This window comes from Aedes aegypti, chromosome 1, assembly GCF_002204515.2.
Source record: "Aedes aegypti strain LVP_AGWG chromosome 1, AaegL5.0 Primary Assembly, whole genome shotgun sequence".
NCBI classification, from domain to species: Eukaryota; Metazoa; Arthropoda; class Insecta; order Diptera; family Culicidae; genus Aedes; species Aedes aegypti.
In genome coordinates this window covers 97,687,312-97,712,558 of record NC_035107.1, presented here as the reverse complement: position 1 = coordinate 97,712,558, position 25,247 = coordinate 97,687,312, and the positions used below count along the sequence as shown (strand labels likewise).

The following is a 25,247-nucleotide window of genomic DNA, read 5'->3' as shown; positions in this document are numbered from 1 at the left end:
CTGTGAACATTGATTTTTTTTACATATAGTAAGATAGTGGCGGATTCGTACAAAAAAACACATCGAACCGTGTAAAATCGTAGATGTCGCAACAATTTTTTTCAATGTTATGTTGACACCAATTTTCTGAAGTTTTTAGATTGAAAAGATAATAAGACCATGTTACTATTTGTTTTTGTAGAATAAACGTAAAACCTTATTCATACTGAAGATTGTTTTAAGACACGCATTTAATTCTTCTATAAGAGTTTATAATACGACCCTTTTTTTATTTTTTTTTTTTTTCTTGCGCCAATTTTAAGGCGTATTTTATATGGACATTACATCAATTCTTTTTGTTTGTCTTTGTTAACGAGAGCAACAGCTTCACTTCCCTTCCGAATGAAGTCGCCACTGTTACTTTTTGAGTCATAAGTGACTACCTCCAGAATGGGATGCGATCCCAGGTTCTCGACGTGTGTTCTACACCAGGTGCGTCACCACATCAATTCGGTTCAGAGATTTTTTTGTCGTTATAAATATATATATATATATATATATATATATATATATATATATATATATATATATATATATATATATATATATATTAGAGTGGTTCAAAAAATCGTTTTTGCTCCACACCGCTCATTCGATTCTAGATCAAATTCTGAGTGTCCTCCCAAAATTTGAGCTCATTTGGATGAAAACTGAGTCTGCACAAGCCCTTTGAAGTTTATATGGGAATTACTATGGGAAAAGCAAACAATTCATTCCATCGGTCATAGTGTTTGCCCATGTGCTCTTGGGGATTAGAGCTACATTAGTACTGTTAGATACATTCATCAGCTACAACTTTGCCCAAGACCGTTTTCAAATCGGACGCTTCAGTAATTAATTATTGATTTATATCCAGTCACAAATTCTTCAGCAGTGCTCATTTAACTTCTGAACAGGCAACATTGCTGCACCTGGCGCGAAAGATAGCACGCACAAATCATGGCTACTATGTTTTACTGCATATATCCAGTGATGCCTGCAGAACAGCCCAATAATTAAAGCCAAAGTTTTACAACTCATTCAAAAATCAATAACTAATTGCTGGGGTGTCCGATTCAAAAACGGTCTTCGGCAAAGTTGTAGCTGATTATTGTACCTCACAGTATCAACATAGTTCTAATCCCCAAGAGCACATGGACAAACACTATGACCAATTGAATGAATTGATTGCTTTTCCCATAGTAATTTCCATATAAACTTTAAAGGGCTTGTGCAGTCTCAGTTTTCATCCAAATGAGCTCAAATTTTGTGAGGGCACTCAGAATTTGATCTAGAATCGAATGAGCGATGTGGAGCAAAAACGATTTTTTGAACCACTCTAATATATATATATACATATTGTTTCTAGATTAATGATGAGATATCAAATGTTTAGGATTTCTATCTCAAATCAAATCAAAGCTTATAAATGCCATAGTGTTCAAGTAAGAGACTTTCACTTCAAATATCATAAGAATCGATTGAGATTTGAAAAAATAATGGCTATTTGTTGTTTTTTGACGTAAACATTATAGTTTTTGATCAAACTTTCATTGCATGGAAATAAATAAGAATAAAATCTTTTTTGATTTTTTATGTTAGGATGTTTTTATGCATTAGGTGTATTAGTTACTACACGGAGCCGCAAATCAACCCAACTTTGACTTCTTTTGACGCAATTCGGCTCTTCCGTGGGATAACCAAAACAAACAACTCAGTGCAAAAAAAATCTACCAAGCGTTGGCTTTCGAAGTCTCCCTGATGGGTTAAAACAACTTAACGTTAGGTAAACTCGAAAGAACCCAAATTTGGCTCATTCCATTGAACTTCAACGATGGGTCGGTGCATCTCTCTCTGTTTTTTACAACATTGCTTTTGCGAGAGAGGCAAAACAACCCAACCGTGGGTAAAAACTAAATGCAGTTTACCCAAATTTAAGTAAAAAGAACTTATTTTTTGGGTATTCTGATTTCTCCGTGTACATAATTGCTTGGAATAAATTTTTGGCCCATAGTGTGCCAAAGTTCAAATCAGCGGGCCAAAAGTTCGACCCATATAATCTAGCAGATAAATTTACAAATTACCCCAGATTCACATATTATCTTCAAGTTTAGCGAAATTTGCCTGATGGTGCGAAGAAAGTCACCAACATTTCACATTTTCACCTGGTTTTGCGAAAAACGGTTTTATGAGCTTTGGGCAACTTTTTGATGAAAAAATAGAGTGAATTTGTCTGTGAACATAAGTTTATATAAAGCATGTCTGTCGTAAAAGTGTCGAGCCCTACCGATGTCAAAAGTTTGTTTAAGATAATCAGCGAAATTATAGCAAATATGTTAAAGGTTCACTGTATGGTATTTGTTTTCAACTGCTATTGTTTTTATACAAATTTAGATTATACCACAAAGGTCGAACTTTTGCTCTGCCTTACTATGATTGGATATTTATAAATCCATGAGCAAAATACCTTCTATGCTGTTTTCATCAAACAACTGTTATCGTACGAATTTGCTGACGACAGCTTTATTTGAATACAAAAAAACCTTCAATCCTTCAATTTGATGGTAGCCAAGCAGCTTAAAGCTAAGTATGCTGTTTCGCTCAAGAAAAAAAAAATTCTTGATTGAATGGGTCAAGAAATTTCCTACAGAGGGCCCCATTTGAAATGACATTTCCTCTCAACTGCATACTGTGATCAGAAAAATGTGATTTTCTGGACCATTTCTTGGAAGAAATTTCCCACGCATCGAGATAGGCGATTCCTTTTCTTGTCAGTAGCAAACCAACCAACCAACCAACCTTAAGGAAATAAAATTTCTAACAAAAAAGGTGTTATTCAATCCTATGTACAAATTTTGGTTTCGAGATGTTTAGAGAAATGAATCGTTTGCTACAGAAATGCTGAGCAACAATAATCCATATTTTCAAACTAGCAAGCATTTTTTTCTTCAAAGGCTTGGGTGAGACATTTAAATCTTTATCTTGTTTTATAACTTTGGAAACATCTAGTTGAAATCGAATTGGAAAGGTAAATCCTGATTATAATCTGCTTATAAATCCTTGTATTCTATTCGAGATCTATAAGATTGGGTTGAATACGTCATCTTAGCAATATAAAACGAAAACATAGATTTTTAAATAATTTTTTACTATTTTTCCTTAACAGTGACATTTGGTATCTAAGAAAGTTGATCTGCCACCTTTTCAAATGTTCGGCCGACGATGTCCATATCATCCGCGAAGCAAACAAATTGACTGGATCTCGTAAAAATCGTACCCCGGCTGTTAAGCCCGGCTCTCCGCATAACACCTTCTAGCGCAATACTGAACAACAGGCACGAAAGTCCATCACCTTGTCGTAATCCCCGGTGGGATCCAAACGAACTGGAATGTTCGCCTTAAACCTTCACACAATTTTTCACACCTTCCATCGTCGCTCTTATCAGTCTCGTGAGCTTCCCGGGAAAGCTGTTCTCGTCCATGATTTTCCATAGCTCTACTCGGTCGATACTGTCGTATCCCGCCTTGAAATCGATGAAAAGGTGATGCGTTGGGACCTGGTATTCACGACATTTTTGGAGGATTTGCCGTACAGTGAAGATCTGGTCCGTTGTCGATCGGCCGTCAACGAAGCCGGCTGATACCACGAACTCGTTTACTACAGGTGACAGACGACGGAAGATGATCTGGGATAATACTTTGTAGGCCACATTTAGAATGGTGATCGCTCGCAAGCTCTCACAATCTAACTTGTCGCCTTTTTTGTAGATGGGGCATATTACCCCTTCCTTCCACTCGTCCGGTAGCTGTTCTGTTTCCCATATTGTGCCTATCAGCCGGTGCAGACAAATGGCCAGCCTCTCCGGACCCATCTTTATGAGTTCAGCTCCGATACCATCCTTACCAGCAGCTTTATTGTTCTTGAGCTGATAAATGGCATCTTTAATCTCCCTCAAAGTGGGGGCTTATTGGTTTCCATCCTCCGCAGTACTGACGAAGGCATGTCCTCCATTGTGCCGTCCTTCATTGTCTGTGCTCTCAGCACCATTCAGGTGGTCGTCGAAGTGCTGCTTCCACCTGTCGATCACCTCACGCTCGTCCGTCAAAATGCTCCCATTCTTATCCCTGCACATCTCGGCTCGCGGTACGGAGCCGTTGCGGGATGCGTTGAGCTTCTGATAGAACTTACGCGTTTCTTGAGATCGGCACAGCTGATCCATCTCCTCGCATTCCGTCTCCTCCAGGCGGCGTTTTTTCACCCGAAAGAGGCGGGTCTGCTGTTGCCGTTTCCGTCTATAGCGTTCCACGTTCTGCCGGGTCCCTTGCTGCAGCATGACCGCCCGCGCTGCATTCTTCTCCTCCAAAACTTCCTGGCACTCCTCGTCGAACCAATCGTTCCATCGACTTCGTCCCACGTACCTGACGTTGCTCTCAGCTGCATTGTTGGTGACTGTTCTCCGGCAGTCCTCAAGAGGGGCTTCATCCAGCTCACCCTCTTCCGGTAATGCAGCCTCGAGGTGCTGCGCGTATGTCACTGAGACATTCGGTTGCTTAAGCCGCTCTAGGTCATACTGGGGCAGCCGTCGGTACCGTACGTTGTTAACGACGGAGAGTTTTGGGCGCAGTTTGACCATCACCAGATAGTGGTCAGAGTCGATGTTAGCGCCACGATAGGTCCTGACGTCGATAATGTCGGAGAAGTGCTGTCCACCAATCAGAACGTGGTCGATTTGCGATTCTTTCTGCTGTGGTGATCTCCAGGTGTATCGGTATGGAAGGCTGTGCTGGAAGTAGGTGCTACGAATGGTCATATTCTTGGAGGCGGCAAAATCAATTAGTCGTAGGCCGTTTTCGTTCGTCAGCCGGTGGGCGCTGAACTCTCCATTCGTCGGTCTGCATTCTTTCTCCTGGCCAACCAGAGCGTTTAAATCTCCTATGATGATTTTGACGTCGTGGGCAGATGTCGTACTCGCGTTCGAGCTGAGCGTAAAAAACGTCTTTATCATCATCAGTGCTTTCTGAGTGAGGGCTGTGCACGTTCATTATGCTGAGGTTGAAAACCGGCTTTTGAGCCTCAACTTGCATAATCTCTCATTGATCGGCCACCACCCGATCACACGCATCTGCATATCACCCATCACTATAAATGCTGTTCCCAGGTCGTGTGTGTTGCCGCAGCTCTGGTAGAGTGTATGGTTACCTCAAAGCTTTCGCACCATTGATCCCTTCAACACACTTCCTACAACGCTACGATGCCGAATCCACGGTCCTTCAGCACGCTGACGAGTATTCGTGTGCTCCCGATGAAGTTGAGAGATTCACAGTTCCACGTACCGAGCTAGCAAACGCTAGTTTCTCTTCGTCGCTGAGTCGGTGGGTTCAACTTTCTTTATCCGAGTTTTACACAACGGCTGCCACTTAGCCACTATTCCCAATCGATCATGTTTTTCACACTTTTTGTCTCTCTCCTCTAGTAGCATCCTATGTCCTCATCCAGAGTGATGCATCTGTGAATCATTCCGGCGATAGAGTATGGACCTATACACGAGTTCATCATTTGACGTTTTAGCGGTGGCGTATTATTTATGTGACCATGGACCAATGCACGAGTTCAATAATTTGACGTTTGAGCGGTGCCGAATTCACTGGTTGCTATGGACCGATGCACGAGCGGTGCCGTGTCATTTACGTGACCATGGCGACCGGAACTAGACCATGAGGCGAAACATACCTACCCGCTCCTCTCGGGTACGATTGGTTCCCAACGCTGCAGCCCAAGCCGGGACTCCGTATCTCAATATGGATGATGATACGGTCGCCATAAGACATTTCGTATTGCTTCTTGGTCCTCCAATGTTGGGCATGATACGAGCTACAGTGTTAGCTGCTATCGCTGCCTTTTCGCAGGCATAGTCTACGTGGCTGTTGAAGTTTAGCCTGTCATCGACCATTATTTCAAGTGCTTTAGAGAGCGCTTCGATGAGATTGCGTGTCCTCCGGCATTGATCTCAAACTGCGGACCAGCACCACCTCCGTTTTGTGATGAGCCAACTGCAGCTTGACTCCAGTCATCCACGATTCAATGATGTCTAGCGATTCCACCGTTAGGATCTCCACCTCCTCCGCAGTTTCGCCAGTTATCGCAAGACTGACATCATCTGCAAACCCAAAGATTTCGACTCCATTCGGCAGTGTCAAGGTTAGCACTCCATCGTACATCATATTACATAGTGTTGGACCAAGTAAGGATCCTTGTGGAACTCCCGCCGATACTTTAATTGACATCCGTCGCTGGTTTGTGCGGCAAACCAGATCCCGGGTTTGAAAGTAGCTTTGCAGAACTTTACACAGATTTTCGGGGAACCACATTCTGTGTAGGGCTGCGGCGATTATCTCCCATCTGGGACTGTTGAACACGTTCATAACATCTATCGTTATCACTGCGCAGTATCGATTGCTTCTCCTCTTCTGACTGGACGCTTTCTCCACGCACGCGATGACCGTCCGAATAGCATCCACTGTAGAAGTCTTTTACGGAATCCCTACTGCCTTTCCGACAATCCGTTCTCGCCTTCCGTGTAGATCGTCAGCCTGCCGACGATTGTCCAGAACTTTATCGAGAGTATCCAGCAATCTATATGGTGGTTTTCCAGGTTTTTTCAGCAACACCAGCTTCTGCACCTTCCATCTGTCTGGGAAGCAGCCTTGCACTAGACACTTCTGCAACGCTGTCCTAAATATATCTGGGAACGCCATGATTGCTGTCCTTAGCGTTACGTTAGGTATACCATCTGGAGCATTCTTAAGCTTCAATCCTTTAGCAACCGTTATAAGCTCGGCGTTAGACACTTGTATACCGGCATTTTCTTCATCTAACTACGTCAGCGTACGGTGGGGGCGGCCACGCGGTGGGAGCATGCGTACGTAAGAGACAGTCCACTACCGACTTCAGTTTGTCGGACCACATTTCAGCTGGGGTAACTGGGCTCTTGATCTTCGTTATCACTACTCGATAGGCGTTGCCCCAAGAACTTGCGTCAGATTCCCAGCACAACTTCTTATAGCAGTTCGTTTTACTCGCTGCTATCTCTCGTTTGAGCTCGGCTCTAGCCAGCCGGTTGATCACCTTACGCTCTTCCATGCTGACTTCGGATCTAGCACTTTGCACGCGTCTTTTGGCTCTCAAACAGACTGCATGGAGGGTGCTCAGTCTGTCGTTCCTCCAATATGCATGACGCCGCTGATTCCTTGGCATAGTTGCGTCATACGCAATCGCCAACGCTTCTGTCGGCTCTCCTCCATCCATGTTTGGACAGCTACACATACACACGAAGATTCCGTTAATCTTGACGATCACGAAACCCTCGTATGAGCGATCGACTACTTCTATGGATGGAGAATCGGCCCATTACTTGAATTGCCGTCATACTTCTTTCAGGTAACACGAGTCATCTGTAACAGGGCCTGCTTCATACTTAATGTTCTTTTGAGCACTTCCACAGTTATTAACTGAAATCTTTTCTTTAATAATTGACCTTTTTGCCTTGAAGAGTCGAGAAAATTTTCAATCAAAGATTTTATACCAACTGAATTCAAACTGTCAAATTTATCTCAGCACGGGCTTGCTGAATAGCTTAACGTTTGCTGCAAGGGCCATTTGAGTAGATCACTAAGGCGGAATCCACAAATTACGTAACGCTCTATGGGGAGGGGGAGTAGGCTCAAGCGTTGCGGTTAATACAAAAAAATGAAGTTTTTCATGCAAAAAGCGTTACGGAGGGGGGCGGGTTTCAATTTTAGCGTTACTAATAAATGGACGCTGCCTAACGTAAAAATGCTTTCTTCTATTTATTTGCAGGTGGAATGCGTTCAATGGACGTTCGACGCAGCCGTCACCGGTGATGATAGCGGAGAACTTAGACATCTTGCTGAATTTCTGGCCAATAAACAGTTCGACATGGTCATCAATCTGCCGATGAGGGGTGGTGGTGCTCGGCGAGTCAGTTCATTCATGACCCACGGCTACCGAACGCGTCGACTGGCGGTCGATTATTCTATCCCTCTCGTTACGGATGTCAAATGCACTAAACTGCTAGTGGAAGCTATGCACCGAATTGGGCGGGCTCCACCGATGAAGACGCACACGGATTGTATGTCATCGAAGACCATGGTTAAGATGCCTGGATTCATCGATGTCCACGTGCATTTGCGGGAACCAGGAGCGACGTACAAGGAGGACTTCAGTTCAGGTACTGCTGCGGCCTTGGCTGGAGGTGTGACCTTAGTTTGCGCTATGCCCAATACAAATCCAGCGATCGTGGATCGGCAGTCCTTCCAGCTGTTTCAGGATCTAGCCCAGAAGGGAGCTCGGTGCGATTATGCTTTGTTCGTTGGAGCTTCCTCGACGAACTTTGCCACCATCAGTGAACTTGCGCCTCAAGCTGCTGCTCTAAAGATGTACCTGAACCAGACGTTCACCACCTTGAAGCTGAACGACATGCTTGTCTGGCAGAAGCATTTGTCTCATTGGCCCAAGCGAGCTCCGATTTGCGTCCATGCCGAGAGTGAATCTACGGCAGCTATAATCCTGATGGCTTCACTCGTAGATCGTCCGATCCATATCTGCCACGTGGCCCGAAAGGAAGAAATCTTGATCATCAAAGCAGCAAAAGAACGCGGCATCAAGGTCACTTGCGAAGTTTGTCCGCATCATTTGTTCTTGTCTACTAATGATATAGACCGAATTGGTCGTGGAAAGGCTGAAGTTCGGCCGGTTTTGTGTAGTCCGGAAGATCAACAGGCCCTTTGGGACAATATGGATGTTATTGATGTGTTTGCTACCGATCACGCTCCTCACTCGAAGGAAGAGAAAGAGTCGGACAATCCTCCACCGGGATTCCCGGGAATAGAGACGATTCTTCCTCTTCTGCTGAATGCCGTAAACGAAGGCCGGCTATCGGTGGAGGATCTGATTGCCAAGTTTTACAAAAATCCTCGGAAAATATTTAGTCTCCCGGAGCAACCCAATACCTACGTTGAAGTCGATTTCAATGAAGAATGGGTCATCCCGGAGTGTCCTTCGCAGTCCAAGGCCCGTTGGACGCCGTTTGCCGGCATGAGAGTGAAGGGGCGTGTACACCGAGTGGTTCTTCGTGGGGAAACTGCTTTCGTAGATGGTGTGGTACTGGTCAATCCTGGCTACGGCCAAAACGTCCGTGAGTGGCCATTGAAGAAACCAACAGTTGCTCCCTCGGTAGAGAAGATCAACACTTCGCTGGATGGCTTGGATCTGCTGTCGATCACCAAATCGCTGGATACCACACGTCAAGCTGCGGACTTCTGGGACACCGATGGGCACACGAACGATGTGTTCAGCAAGCTATTGGCCTCGGGTGAGATCAACAAGTCAGCTGCGAACTTGGCAGATGCTCAGATGAGACCCTACTCGCCGATGCCACGGACTCGTTGTGACTCGATGAGCAATTACATCAAGGAAACTATGGCGCCTGGTCCAGGAGCGGTGAAGGAGAAGATCATTGCCGGAAAGCATGTTCTGAGCGTGGACATGTTCAGCAAGGAGCATCTGAATGAGATATTCAACGTGGCAACAACGATGAGGGGTCGGGTGCAGAAAGATCGTCCATTGGATGATCTGCTGAGGGGTAAGGTGATGGCTTCGGTGTTCTATGAGGTCAGTACGAGAACTTGTTGCAGTTTTGCTGCGGCCATGCAGAGGCTCGGTGGACGCGTGATTTATATGGACGAGACAAGCTCCTCGGTAAAGAAGGGTGAAACGCTGGAGGACAGCATCCAAGTCATGTCCGGGTACGCTGACGTGGTGGTTCTGAGACATCCCGAGCCGGGTGCTGTAGCGGTAAAGATTTTGTAGTGAGATTTACTGATAAAGTCATTGATTGTGTTTACTATACTTGTAGCGTGCTGCCCATCATTGCCGCAAACCTCTGATCAATGCTGGCGATGGAGTTGGTGAACATCCGACACAAGCTCTTCTGGACATTTTCACCATCCGTGAAGAGATCGGTACTGTGAATGGTCTGACGATTGCCATGGTCGGTGATTTGAAGCATGGACGCACAGTGCACTCGTTGGCTCGCCTATTGACGCTTTACAACGTTCATCTGTACTACGTTTGTCCGGATAACTTGGGCATGCCGAAAGATGTAATTCAATTTGTCAAATCCAAGGGCATTCAACAATGGGTAAGTTTCATGAGCCCCATTCAAATAACCTTATCAACTAATGAAAAAATCCTATTTTTCGCAGTCTTGCACCGCTTTGGAGGAGATAATCGACAAAGTTGATGTCCTCTACATGACCAGAATCCAGAGAGAGCGATTTGCATCTGAAGAGGAGTACAAAGCTGTAAGTCACATCCAAAAACTTCTCAGGAACATCCCACCTAAATATGATCTTTTTCACAGAGTTGCGGCCGCCTGGTACTAACCCCGCAAATCATGACCCGTGCCAAGCGTCGAATGATCGTGATGCATCCCCTACCACGAGTGTTCGAGATCAGCAAAGAAATCGATATCGATCCCAGGGCAGCCTATTTCCGGCAGGCCGAGTACGGAATGTACGTCCGCATGGCACTGTTGGCGATGGTCCTCGGAAAGTGCTAAAGGATCGTTTCTTACCCTTCATGAAACACAGATGATCGATCAACAGTGATCCACCGCAAACCGCGAATGGTTGTTTTAATATATACATGTGAGCTCTACAAATACAATATACAATTTATCATGGTTGTCTAAATGCTACCACATAGAAACTACAATCGTGATCAAAATCAGTGGAATACAAAAGAACGCCATTCCGGCATAACAACTCCTTACATAATATACACAGCGGAACTTCTACTCTTTCGGGTACCAGTCATATCATATCAGATTCAGTCTAAAGCATGATCATCCCTTGGGGCCTGCAACCAGCGTTCAAATTGTTCAAATTTCGGTAACTATGTCCGACTTGATGGTCTTCGTCGAGCTTCGACCACTTCGACAACTTTGGGCATCGATGGGCTTCGTGATGGTAAAGATTTCCGTCGAGTTTCGTTGGTTATTGATGTTGTTGGAAAAGTGTCTGCGAATTTACGGGATTGATCAGTTAGATGATTTATTACTTCGCAACTATATCTCGAATTACCTCTTTCTGCGACTGATTAGTGCAATCAGTGTGATGAGGATTATGCAAGCCACGACAACGCCCAGACCAACTGCTGCCAGTGTGATTTCCGGATGGGCTTCACCGTCCATCGATACCATCGGAACTGTGAAAGATAGGATAATAAAAAGTGTTAAGTATGAGAATTTGTTATTAATTATTAGTTTTTCTAGACTTAGGTTCGCGTTGTTCGGGTGAAAAAAAAAATCAGAGTGCTTCAGTAGTGTCTGGTTCGCTTAGTAACCTTAGCTCACGTATTCATATCAAATTATATATTTATCGTTTATCAAAACAAATGTTTTCCCTTATCTAAACTCCTAGTGTTTTCTTGTGGAAGTACAGAGGACTTCTCGGCTTCTATAAAGCAAGTAACACGTCAACATTTCCCTCCCATCCCCAAATTGACCTGCATTCGGACGCAGCCGGCGCCGGTATTGTTTGATATAATGAGAGCACCAGTATTTACACATTGAGGATGCTACACACTTAAACGGTTTCGCCGAGAACCCAAAAGCTGATATCTCGGTAATAATTTGACGATTCTCGGTAAAACTTTTACCGAGATCTCGGTAAACGTTTACCGAATCTCGGTAACGTTCGCCGAGATCTCGGCAAAAAATTCGGATTGCCGAAATCTCGGTAAAATAAGTACCGAGATTCGGCGTTAAAATTTACCGAGCGCTCAGCTGTTGGGTTCTCGGCGAAAAATTTTACTGAGGTCGGTGAAATAATTTAAGTGTGTACTAATCCTGAGTAGCGTCTGTTGGTTCCCTGTGAAAGTACAGCTGTTCTTGCAATAATGGTACCCAAAGCCGATCGACCTGATTGATAACGGGAGATCTTGTCGATCTTATCAGAGCATGAGTGCTTGCTATAAGGGTTTCTGATACCGGTCCTTGATCTATATGGGGGTGATGTATATGTTTTGTGGTTTAACTTACTGGGGTGATAGTTGGGTGGCATGGATTGGATGATGTCGGGTAATAAAAATGAGAGTAAAGCAGCTTGCGCCCAGCGGAGCATCCATTTGAGGCATGTGGCGCGATTGATCGACAATTAACTACGATCAATCTGATAAAATGTTCTGTTGTTAATGTTGTGAAGGTGTGATGGTTTGACATGATGATCATTTACCCAAAACTCCTGTATTGGTTGGTAAGGCTTTGAGCCTATTAGTGGCTTGATGTACGAGAGTAATGATCAACCGCTATAGGCATCAAACTATAGGAGCAGGTTACAAGCTTTTGAGGAAAAATATTAATGTTTTGTAAAATTACGGTTTTGATATGTATTTTTCCTACGGTTTGAAGCTAATGCTACTATAGGAACAGAAATTAGAAATAGTGCTACTATAGGCACGTGTGTTCCTATAGTGGCATAAGCGATAATAAATAGGGGAACCTGGTCCAATTCGGACCATCAAGCATGTCTCAATACTGGCGCAACTGTAAAGATTGTGTGTACCGTTTTTCTACCCTCCGTCTGGCTGGGATCTTACATAATTCGTTAATTCGTTTGATTTTTATATTAGTTTGTTGGTTTGAAGTGCTCTAGTGTGCCGTGCCGTCGATTAGCATTATTTCCAAGCTTCTGTAAGCGACACCAAATCTCCAATGTTTCTGTGTTATTTTTCAATCGAATCCCCCATGACTAAACTTTCATTCGATTCTATGGTTTTGATATTTCTATACACTGTTTGTACTCAACTAGTTTCAAAATCACAAAATGTGTGTTGGTCCACTCCGGACCTTTTGATATGGTCTAATATGGACCTCTAGATTTTCAACAAGCACTTAGTCTATTCCAAGAGCACCATCCCGTGAAAGTCTTTTCGGCTTGGTAGGAAATCACAGAAGTTATAATATTGATCGATGATGTCTTTGTTTCTGGTGTGGTAAAGAAATTCTTCGAAAAGGTCTAAGAAATACAAAATAAAGGAATCAATAAATCAGCTACTTGAAAAGCATCTCCAGCCTATTTTGGATACAACAGGTTACCAAAATTGTTTCACAGTACGATACAAAAAAAAAATAGTTTGGCTTCGTTTTATAATAACTTTAATATAGCGTACCTTAACCCTAAAATGTAAGTCGATACTTATCCAACTTGATGTCCCGAGACTTGATGCTGTCTCACTATAGTCCATTTAAAATTGGGTTAGGGAGTGTCAACTTACTTAATTTTGAACCAATTTCGGATTTCTCTCTCGTTTTTTTAAGAAATTAAATTTTTTCTCGAGCTAGTTATAACTCAAATTAAAATGAATTTTTTCACGCATTGAGTTTATTTTTTATGCTTAAGCAAACCGAAGAAATTCAATCAGCTTTTATGCCAAACAGATCGGAGTTATATTTTATAACTGCAATCCAGCTTTTTAAAAGCGCTAATGGCTGCCGCAAACGGCCTCGCTTTCTGATAGGGATAAGTCGATTTGACGTTTGGCTTGGGTAGTTTTATATTGAACGGACCCAAGCCAAACGTCATATCGACTGATCCCTACCAGAAAGCAAGCCTATTAGCGGCAGCCATTAGCGCTCGTAAAAAGCTGGATTCAAAAACGATAAAACTTAGGGTGGTCCGAATTAGAACAGGGTTGGTCCAATTCGGACCATCTGGAGAACTTTGTTCAAACCTGTCTAATTATGTCCTAGTAGGAGATATAACAAAACTCTCTAAGTATAAAAGTGTGCGCGCTGAATCAGGCTTTCAGGTAAACTTAAAATTGTTCATGCCGTGCATCATACTGAAAAGATATGGCCAAAAAACTGTTACTAGGTCCGAATTGGACCATGTTCCCCCACAAAAATATGAGTTTTCGTAGTTTTCATATTTTTTCCACAAAACCAAGATGAAAAGCTTTCTGATGATGTAAAAATAATGCCGCTGACTTTATTTTTGATTGTATACGAATATTTATTCTTCAATCAATGTCTTTAATATGATTAACCAGATAATGTGCGTCGAAGACATTCCGGATTCCTAACTTTCCGGGTAACATCTCAATGAATTCAGAGTCAAAAAAGTTTGCATGGCCTTCGGTTAATGCCGACGTTTTTTTTTGACGTAGAAGTACGTCTTTCTTCTCTATACAGGAGTGAAATTGGAATTTCAAAACCAAGAGCGTTACGCTGGCATGAAATATTTTAAACGTTTATAACTTTTCGCTGGCTTAACGAAATTTCTTGATTAGCACCTCAATCGAAAGATAAGACATCAAAGCTTCATGTCGTTTACTTACTGAATCCCACATATCTGTCCAAATAGTTTAATAACTGTTTTAAAGGAGAACGTTGATTTCAAGCAAATCTATAAATAGGGGTGGCTAGAGAAAATTTGACGTCATTTGCTTTTCACTCTCCGATTGGCTCGCATCTCAGCAGGCGACAGATCGGCTTGCTCTGACCGGGCGTGCTTCTCAGGCACAGACATCGATAGCGAGGGCCCCCCCGTTTGTCTTGCTTCGTTCAAATCAAACTGTCGAGCGAGCGAGAGAAGATGCAGTCCGAAGCTAAAGCCATCACCGCTGCCGCCGCCTAGAAGAAGAAGAGGAAGCAGTCCACAGGTGAATTTGCGGTCGAACTGTGAACACGGTCGGGCGAGTCATTCTCGCTTTGTGGTTCACCGCTTGTTTGCGTTCGCCCAGCCATCGTCATCGCCGCCGCAAATTATCGGCTGAGGAGCTGTTGACCCGCGCATCAAAATTTCGACTCGTGATGAAATCATCATTGGTGGTCAAGAAGCAATCCCGATAGGAGCAAATACCAGAAGCCCCCTGAGATTTGCTGGTCCGAGCAGTGTTATTTATCCGTAACAACATCGAAGCTAACAAAGCCATCGGTTCTTTTCAGAGCCATCAAATTTGTGGAAAAGAGTTAAAAGAGAAATATTTCCGACTTTATATATGACTTCTAATATTCCTAAATCAATTTCACACGGCTTCATACAAAATTTCATTTGTCATGAATAATTTATGACTCAACCATTTGAGATTGTACTCGCGGACGCTGCTGCAGTGCCGTCGGGGTGAGTGCTCAACGATTGTAAAATAGAGTGGCTTTTCCGAAAGCGCCTTTTATGTTCCATATTTTATGGGAACACTTTGATTAGGAAAATTATCCCATGTAACAAAATTGCGACATGTTTAGAATGCTTTTGAAAATACATTCTCATTGAACAATTGTAATAATTTTGGCACCCATGAATCAGAAATTTACCGTCATAATAAAGAAAACTATTTATTATCAATAGCTCGTATTGAATATTTAGGGAATGCCAATCATTCCAACAATTCATGTTCGACCAATTTCTCACGTATTAGTATTCTCCACAATTTTCAAGTAATTCCAAGCCCAACACATTATTGGCACATACCCATTTCCCAGACTGGGCGATCAGAAAGAGCACAAAAGGGAGGAGCATCATCTGCTATTCCAAGGTTATAAAACATGCTGCCTTCGTTGGATTCAGTTTCATTCCATTTCCGCTTTCGAGCTGGTAAGAGCTCCTCCGAACTTGCTTAGCAAAAAGTACCTCGCTGCTAGAAGCCTGCTGAGCTGTTAATCCAGAATCCGGTTTGTGAAATCGCTCACTATTGAGCTACGTTTCCAGATTTCAACTAAATCCCTGTGATCCGCTATCCTGTTGCTGTTGTGCACCCATGAAATATTTAGCTGGTTTATCGAATAAACTGAGAACTTATTCACATCTTCTTATTCTTCTTCTTTTTTTGACGTTGGATAACGTTCTTCGGCAACATATAGGGGTACAATTCAGAAAAACGAAAAATTGAGCATGTAACGAAAAATGGTCAGGTTTTGACCGCTAATAACTCAGCCATTTGTCGATAGATTTTCAATATTTATACATCAATCGATCGGAAATTTATCTACGCGTCGACTCAAATGGAGGACACTATTGATTATTGACAACAAACTATTGAAAAATCGTAAAATGTTGACCCCTTTCTTATCTAACCAATCACGTTCAAGCACATTTTTGGGTTCCGCTTCTCACTATAAAAGCGCACCGATCCTGCTTCTTCCCTCAGTCTTCTTTTTGCCATCAGATTGTGAACACGGTCGGGCGAGTTATTTTAGCTTTGCCTTTGCACCCGCTTCACAGTTCAATTTGTGTCGTCGGAAGAGGAAGACGCAAGGTTGATTTGCGGCGGTGATGACGATGGCTGGGGCGCTTCTCCGAGCGGCGAACTACTGCCGCTCGGAAAAGCGTCCAAGCCGTCGTCATCGCCGCCGCAAATTTATCCGCGCTTGCAGACTTCGACTTTGAATTCAGCATCGGTGGTCAAGAAGCAAGCCCGCTAGGAACGAAATACCACAGGCCCTCTGAGTTGCTTCTAATCGAGCGTCGGACTTGTGAAATCGCTCAAGATTTTAAAAGTGAGCATCGTTTGCAGATTTCGACTTATGCCCGGTAATCAACAATCCATTGCTCTTGTGCGGCATCCACGTCACGTCATTTGACTGGTTCGTCGTATAAGCAAATCGGCGCTTTTCAGGGCCATCAAATGTGTTGAAAAGAGTTGAAAGAATAATATTTTCGACCTTATTACATCTTATATCTCTCAATCAATCTCACAGCTTCATACAAAATTTAATTTGTCAGGAATAATTGATGGCACGACAATTTGATACTGTATTCGTGGACGCTGCTGCAGTGCCGTCACAACATTTCACAACGATTGTAAAATAGAGTGGCATTTCCAACAGCTTCTTAGACTTGCCATATTTTATGAGAACATATGTAACAAAATTGCGACATATTTAGAATGCTTCTGAAAAGAAATTCCCATTGAACAATTTTCATCATTTTGGCACCCATGGATCAGAAATTTTCCTTCATACAAAAGATAACTATTGATTATCAATAGCTAACCATTGCATATTGGAAATCTTTCTACGAATCGACTCCAATAATTAAAACTATTGATTTTCATGAATAAACTATTAAAAAATCGATAAATATCAAGGCATGTCTTATTTTCCATAGAAAAGCACATTTTTCTTGTGTATTCCTAGCACAAACATCATTGCTCGATATCTTAGCCACTTTCGTCATGCAAAGGGAAACGCCCCTTTTGGCCTTCTTCTTACTCCTCTTTATTCTATCGTGTTCAGTCGAAGCCAACCAAGCTTCAATAAGCCCCGCGCATATCAGTCAATCGTCGACCAGCAACCGGAGCAGGACTCCTATCGGAATAAATTTTACACATTCGTCGCTGCCGCTGCTTCTGCTGTTGTTTATTCCCAACCCAAGCTGAATGCTGCAGGTTCCGTGAAATCGCTCATCATGGCCATGGGCATCCAGCTACACCATCAAATTCGTGGAGAACTCGTCTAGAAACCTTGAAAATTGCCGTCGGAAGAGTGAGCAAACCAACGAAAACAACGAAGAACAAAATTACCGACTGCATTTCGATTTAATCGTTTTCGGTAATCTTTTGGTGTGTTTCTGTCTAACAATGGATTGACAACCCAGTTCGATCGACGGTGACTAGCCCCAACCGTCCTTTTCAGGACGACCATTTCATGTTGAAAGAGTTGTGAGAATTTTCTACCGTTAAGAGTGACATTACTGGTGATTGGATGTGATTGATTCAGATTTTGGTCAGTAATTTGCATGCAATCATTTATCACGGCTAAATAATGCTTCTCGAGAATCACAGTGTCAAGAAATAAAATTCCCATTTTGCGCGCGCGGTCAGGTAATTCGCGAACGGCACTTGAATTAAGAATCCATCACGGTTTGACTCGCATTTTGTGATGATTGAATGATGCCGTTGTCGTCGTCGCATGCTAGAGCGATCAGTATCAACTTGGCGAACAAAGAGCCAAAACTTATCAGCAACAGCTTTGTTGACGTTTTGATTTGGTAAGAAATTGTCGATCGAATCGAAATACACACACAGAGAAGACTGCAAAAATGTTACCGCAGTCCGACCCGAGCGACGGGAACCTAGATAAAACTTTGTTTGCCATTTATCTCCGTTGAAAACTTATCATTTGAAATTACAATTGATAACTAAATATTAATTATTCAATTGTGGCCCTGTAAAGGGTTGTTGTTTGAAATTGTGCTTCAATGCAATTTAAGCGCCTTCGGCATGATGGTGACACGATTGGCGTGGATCGCGTACAGGTTGGTATCCTCAAACAAACCAACCAGTTAGGCCACGCTCGCTTCCTTCAGGGCCATGACGGTCGCGCTCTGGAATCGCAGATCGGTCTTAAGGTGACACGGGAGACCGTGTTATGCCATTCATCGTGACAGGTAACTTCAACATCGATTTGAGCAAAGAGGAGTACACAGAGTTAATGGACTTCATGGACAAGAGCCTCAACCTCAAACTGGCTTCGGAATCCACTAAAGCAACCAATCTTAGTGGATCATTAATGGACCTAACGTTCAACCGGTATATTTTTTTGGAGAGCAAAAGATACCGCTCATGCTTCATCTTCCATCGACCGGTTCTATCGGTGTTGAAGTGTTAACCGAACCAACCAAATAATAACACTCAATGTCCATAATAGATCAGAATTGACATGCAACAAATAGTTTGAAAATTGATCAGATTTTTTGTCAGTACCTAGAAATCTTTCATAAGTTCGTGACGGTCCTAAATCAGGAAATAGAAGAAGCTAACGTTATCCAACGTCAACTTGGCGGTCGTATCTCGGAAACAACCTCTTACTTTTTCTTCTTGGCATTAACGTCCTCACTGGGACAGAGCCTGCTTCTCAGCTTAGTGTTCTTATGATACTTCCACAGTTATTAACTGAGAGCTTTCTTTGCCAAAGTTTCCATTTTTGCAATCGTATATCATGTGGCAGGTACAATTATACTCTATGCCCAGAGAAAGTCAAGAAAATTTCCATTACGAAAAGATCCTGAACCGACCGGGAATCGAACCCAGACATCTTCAGCATGGCTTTGCTTTGTAGCCGCGGACTCTAACCACTCGGCTAAGGAAGGCCCCAACTTATTCACATGCATTTGCAACTTTTTCGATTTTCCATACAAAACGATTAACTGTGGTAAGTTAGATCTCAGTTATTTATGGAAATATTGTCGAATGAAACATTCACAGAACATCATATGTAACTTGAGTTTAAACATATATTTTTGAATAATTTTTCCAATTACAAGATTTTAAGTAATAACGGTTTGACTAAACTATAATTTTCGACGAAAAAATCCAAACTTTTTATCTTAAATTTTGGTAGCTTTACACAAAAACTGTCTTCAGCAAACTTATTCATCTCGTCAAAATCTACAACTTTGCTGTTTAGTTATGTCAATTATAAAAAATCGTCAAAAAATTCACTTTAGTCAAACCGTTACTGCTTTTCAACGTGTGATTGGAAAAATCACTCAAAATATATGTTAAAATTTAAGTTATGTCTGATATTCTGTGAAAATTTCATTCAAATCGGTTCATAAATAACTGAGATATGGTTTATTGAAGTTGGTTATTTTGCATGAAAAATCAAAAGAGTTGCAGTTTTGTTTCTCAGCGAAGAATCATCAACGAAAATAGCGCGAAAGCAATAACCAATCGCGTGCGAGTAGCGAACGGAGTGACGAAACAACTAAGCGAGAACCCCACCACTCGCCATCGGTGAAAGAAGCTCGAGCAAATAAAACCACTGGTTGTTCTGCTCCCAGCTCATTCACAAATCGAACGGCATAACGAACGGATCAAGCAGCGGAGCAGCAAAGAAGAGCGCGTGAAAGCCACAGCAGTGTGCGAGTAGTGAACGGAACCAGAGAGCAACGAAGCGAAAGCAACAACTGAAAATCATTCAGTGGTCGGATTAGTAGTCAGCGCCAACCGGCGACCTGTTGGAAAGTAACGCCAGCGAAATATACACCATCTGCCTCTCCTTACCATTCATATTCTTTTACTTGATGAATTCAATGAAATGGTTTGGTTTGGCGATGGAGCAAAGAGTTATTTAGGATGATTTAACTTAACAAAGAGTTGTTGATAAATATTCCAATCAATAAGAGTTGTTTTGAAAAAGTTCACTTTTAGCAGACTTTTCCTCGGAAAATGTATGCTTTACCAAAGAGTTGTTAATGAAATTCTTGCAGCGAAGGGTCGAGTTTCTCCCCACGAATATTTCCAGCCAGGACCAGTCATGGCCCCCGCTTCCAAAAATCTCGAGTACGGAAATTGGAAAATGTATTAAAATTGCGACAAATTTTAAATACTTTTGGTTTATCACGAGAAGTTCTTACTAGCTCGAAAGTGTAAATGAAATGAACCGAATCCAGTTGTTACAGAGGGATTTTAATCCGAAGGTCATTCGTCCCTTAAATGAACCGAATCTGTCGAAGATAGTATGTTTTACATAATTTGAATTGCAGACGATGCTCCTCCCTTTCGTATTCTTCGCCTTCTTCTGATTGACCAATCTTGGATAAGATACATGAAGTTGATGTCGTGGTTAGGGATTTACATACCTTGGAAAATTCACATGCGCGTTCGTATGGACAGTAAAAATATCAACATTATTTTAATAGCTTACAATTAATTAAAATCACACATGTTTTGGTTTCGTGCAAATTTTAAATATTTCTGATCAATGTTCAATGTGTTCTGATTTATATACTATGACATTTGCAATAGACTAACATGTAGAAAAGTTTCAGATCAATAGTTGCTCATTACAATGGGTCAGGAAACAGTTTGTTGAACAGTATTTAAAATCTGTCGCAATTTTAATGCATTTTCCAATATCCATACTCGAGAATTTAGGAAGTGTTCCCCCATTATATAATAAATCAACGATGCTGTATTTCTACCATACAATGCTGAGTAGTATTCATGTAATTATGTGGGGTAAATTATGTGAACCAAATTGTAGTATACCGCGATATTTAGATCATTATAGATAAATCAGTAAATATCATCCAATAAACCCTTTTATGAATTTTGTATGTAGCTGTGAAATTGATTTAGGAATATAAGAAGTCATATATAATGTCGGAAATATTTCTCTTTTAACTCTTTTCCACTAATTTAATGGCCCTGAAAAGGGCCGATGGCTTTGTTAGCTTTGATGCTCTTACAGATAAATAACACTGCGGGATGTTATCAGTTGATTGCCATGGTCAAACGGGGAATCCTCAACTCAAATGTATAAATTTGAGCATATTTGCTTATACGACGAACCGAAAGTTTCGTGGCGTGGATGGCGCACAACAGTAACAGGTAGTGGATCACCGGGCTTAAGTCGAAATCTGATGATGGCGGCAATGACGATGGCTGGGTGAACGCAAACAAGCGGTGAAGCACAAAGCGAGAATGACTTGCCCGACCGTGTTCACAGTTCGACCGCAAATTCACCTGTGGACTGCTTCCTCTTCTTCTTCTTCTTCTTCTTGGCGGTGGCAGCGGTGATGACTTTGGCTTTGGACGGCATCTTCTCTCGCTCGCTCGACAGTTTGATTTGAGCGAAGCAAGACAAACGGGGAGGTCCTTCGCTATCGATGTCTGTGCCTGAGAAGCACGCCCGGTCAGAGCAAGCCGATCTGTCGCCTGCTGAGATGCGATCCAAGCGGAGAATGGAAAGCAACTGACGTCAAATTTTCTCTAGCACCCCTCTTTATAAATTTGCTTGAAATCAACGTTCTATTTTAAAACAGTAATTAAACTATTGGGACAGGTATGTGGGATTCAGTAAGTAGACGACATGACCCTTTGATGTCTTGTCTTTCGATTGCGGTGCCATTCAAGAAATTTCGTTAAACCAGCAAACAGTTATAAGAGTTCAAAATATTTCATGCCAACGTAAGGCTCTTGGTTTTGAAATTCCAATTTCACTCCTGTATAGAGAATTTTTATTTTACTTTCAAACTGTGCGGCATAATCAACTGCAAACGCATTCAGTTCACAATGGTTAGTGCCTGTGCTTTTACTGTTCATAAGTCGCAAGGTGGAACTTTCCCCGAGGTCGTGTACGACTATGACACAAGCCAGGATCAGCAATTGGTATATGTTTGTTTGTCGCGGGTTACTTCACTGCAAGGACTATTTTTGACAAACTCTTCCAATATGTTTAAGTTCCATCATGCCAAAGGCAGCAATTCTCCCAAGAGGGTTGACTTGAGGAATGAGCTGCAGCGCTTAGGCAATCATCGATTAGTGACGCTTTGAGACGAACTGCGTGAAATACTGGATCATAGCGGCCAAGCCTGCATATTGATGAGTATCAATGTACAGAGCCTAAATGCTCATGCAATGGATATTGCTACAAACCAAAGCACTGGACCGATTCTATCGATTCTAACGATCGAAGCACCCGAGCTATCAAACATCTAATCTACTGGAGGAGTTTGGCGAACTACAGCTGGAGCCAGAAACCGATCACCCAACCAAGCAACACAAGGAAGCAACGACCAAACAAACAAATTCAATCATCTGGCATTATTCCTGGAACACCAAACACTGGTTCTCGGAACCACAGAACGACAAATGGTTCTTTTAGGACTACCAAAATGAGTCCAAAAAGAGTTAACTTCTGAAAACTTCATCCGATCAATAACAACACAAAACTTGTACACTTACAAATTCATACACATGACAAATCAAATTATTAATCATCGTAGTTCTACGTCAACCCCGCGGTAATGTAAAAGACATTACCCACCCCAAATTTTTTTTTTCAATTTTCAAGCGGCGTACTGCAAAGAGTTATGAAAAACCATGGGTGAGAACAGAATCTTTGTGAGGCTCACAATACTAATTAAAGTAAAGATGAACGGTGTGTAGACAAAAGTTGGATTAGTGGACCATACGTCCAAGACAAAATCTCAACAGAAGCCTATTGAGTAACATTGACAGATTTCTTTTGTGAGTGGTTAGAGTCCGTGGCTACAAAGCAAAGCCTTGCTGAAGGTGTCTGGGTTCGAATCCCGGTCGTACCAGGATCTTTTCGTAATGATAATTTCCTTTACTTCCCTGGGCATCGTACCTACCACGCGATATACGAATGAGAAAATGGCAACTTTGGCAAAGAAAGCTCTCAGTAACTGTGGATAACACTGAGGAAGTGCTTATTGAACACTACGTTGAGCGAGAAGCAACTCTCCGTTCGGAGAAGTGCCCGAGAAGTCATCGATATAGTCAACGCCACCGTAATTTTCAATTTACCATATTGATAAATAATCATGAAAATAGCCGATTCAATTGTTAGATTCGAGTTACTCCCAATTTTTAATTGTTAATCATCAAAAATCAATAGTTTTCTCAATTTTAGTGAATTGATGTATAAATTTCCGACCGATTGGTGGGAAAATATTGAAAATTTATTAATAAATGGCTGAGTTTTTAGCGTTCTACATCTATCGTAATGTAATTTCGTGACAGTCGCAATATTTTAGATTTTTAATTAACACCCAGTATATTGCCGTAAGACAACTTCTTAAATTTGGGAAAATTTTCTAAATTTCTTCCAAAGAATTCAAGAACTCACCGTAGAATTACGGAAACGAAATTCCTGACGATCAACCTCACAGGAAATCTTAAGTGATTTTTTGTTGGATATACTTCAAATTTATTTGTTTTTTTTTTTTTAAGTATTTCTACACCAATCTCATAGTATCATGAAAAACATTTTCTAAGACGTTTGAAACAAATAACTTCAGTAAAATAGATGGAATTTTTATCTATTTTCTCAGAAAATGTTTTGCTTGAACTCCAAATGATTGTTTAATAATTATTGTGGAATTTATTTGAAGTACATCGTGAATGAAGGATACATTAAAAACGAACAAATTTCTTTAGAAGTTTCATCAGAATCTTCTTCAGAAAATATCCGTGAAATCTAGCAGAATTTCTTCCTTGACTTCTCGTTTATCCATAATAATGCTGATAAGCCTCTTATAATTTTCCGGGAAATCGAGAAAAGCGGGAAAAATCCGGGAATTAAAAATTACCGGGAAAAATACGGAAATACCCGGGAAATTGTAGAACACATCGGGAAAAAAGCAATAAAAATTATAAATGGATGCTAAAGAGAAAATTAACGGCTAAAGTCTGGTTAAAGTCTAGTATATTTGAGCAAAAAAAAATCGTTGATTTCAAAGACAGTTGTTTGACAAAGTTTTTTCACAATTGTTATCGATTTCTTGTGAATTGTTTTGCGAATTTCTGGCTGAAGATATTAAGTACATTCAAAGGAGGTCTCACTAAGACCCTTGAAAAGTTTTGAGAAGATACTTAGAGATTTCTGAAAAGCTTCTTGATGAGGTTCTGTATGAATTTCTATTAGGATTCGAGGTTCCTTTTTCAGGAATCATACATTAAAATGAGGCGATAATTGACCAGTTACTTCAAAGTTCCTTGAAAAACCCCTGTTAATAATTAGTGCATCGCAAACAAGATTTCTAGTGGTTTCCAAAGAAGAATTTTGGCGATTTATCTTGAAATTTTTTATCGGTTGGTGAGAAAAGCTGAGCTTAAAGATTTTTGGGAAATTTCTTGTGAGATCTAAGTGGTTTGCCATGTTCATCGAGAATCGCTTTTGGCGGATTCCTGGAGAAATTTGAAGAATTTTTGATTACTAACTGGATTAATCCCTCATCTATGACAAAGTCCTTGTGAGGTTCCTGACTTGATTATCCGAAATATATTGTTTGATATTCTTGTTTTTCAGTTGTTATGTATAATTTTAAGATAATTTAGTATTGCAATGTACAATATGAATGTTTTAGCAGTGTTGGACGTAGGAAATAAAAGAGGGGTTTAAAAAAAAGGGTTTTTATAAACAGTCAAAAATTTATTTTTCTTCTCAAGACCCCTAATGTTCCTAGAAATAATTTCTGGCTACGCCACTGCATCGTATAAATAAAACGACGAAAAAAGATAATATTTAAGTTCATTAATCGCAGATTTTTTTTAGTGATTCGATGCACTCCGGATAGTGAAACAAAAATCGATACTCCGGATAATCGAGTCCAACCTATTTTTTTTTTCGAAAGTTAAATGCGATTTCTTGACAAAACAAATTGAATTGATAAATTTA

General features: G+C 41.4%; 2 protein-coding genes across 2 annotated transcripts in view; one reads left to right on the top strand and one right to left on the bottom strand.

Annotated features, from left to right (window-relative positions):
* Positions 1-10,816, top strand: part of LOC5572005 (CAD protein) — an 82,708-nt gene extending 71,892 nt beyond the window's left edge. Inside the window, exons 5-8 of the mRNA XM_021843261.1 lie at positions 7,877-9,892; positions 9,954-10,238; positions 10,303-10,401; positions 10,461-10,816. Of these exons, the coding sequence (XP_021698953.1) occupies positions 7,877-9,892; positions 9,954-10,238; positions 10,303-10,401; positions 10,461-10,658 (2,598 nt within the window). The 3' untranslated portion in view covers positions 10,659-10,816. The remainder of the gene's footprint in view (positions 1-7,876; positions 9,893-9,953; positions 10,239-10,302; positions 10,402-10,460) is intronic.
* LOC5572006 overlaps positions 10,801-25,247 on the bottom strand; it is a 76,943-nt gene continuing 62,496 nt past the window's right edge. The window contains exons 2-3 of the mRNA XM_001660062.2: positions 11,182-11,305; positions 10,801-11,118 (exon numbers count right to left, since the gene is read on the bottom strand). Of these exons, the coding sequence (XP_001660112.2) occupies positions 10,980-11,118; positions 11,182-11,305 (263 nt within the window). The 3' untranslated portion in view covers positions 10,801-10,979. The remainder of the gene's footprint in view (positions 11,119-11,181; positions 11,306-25,247) is intronic.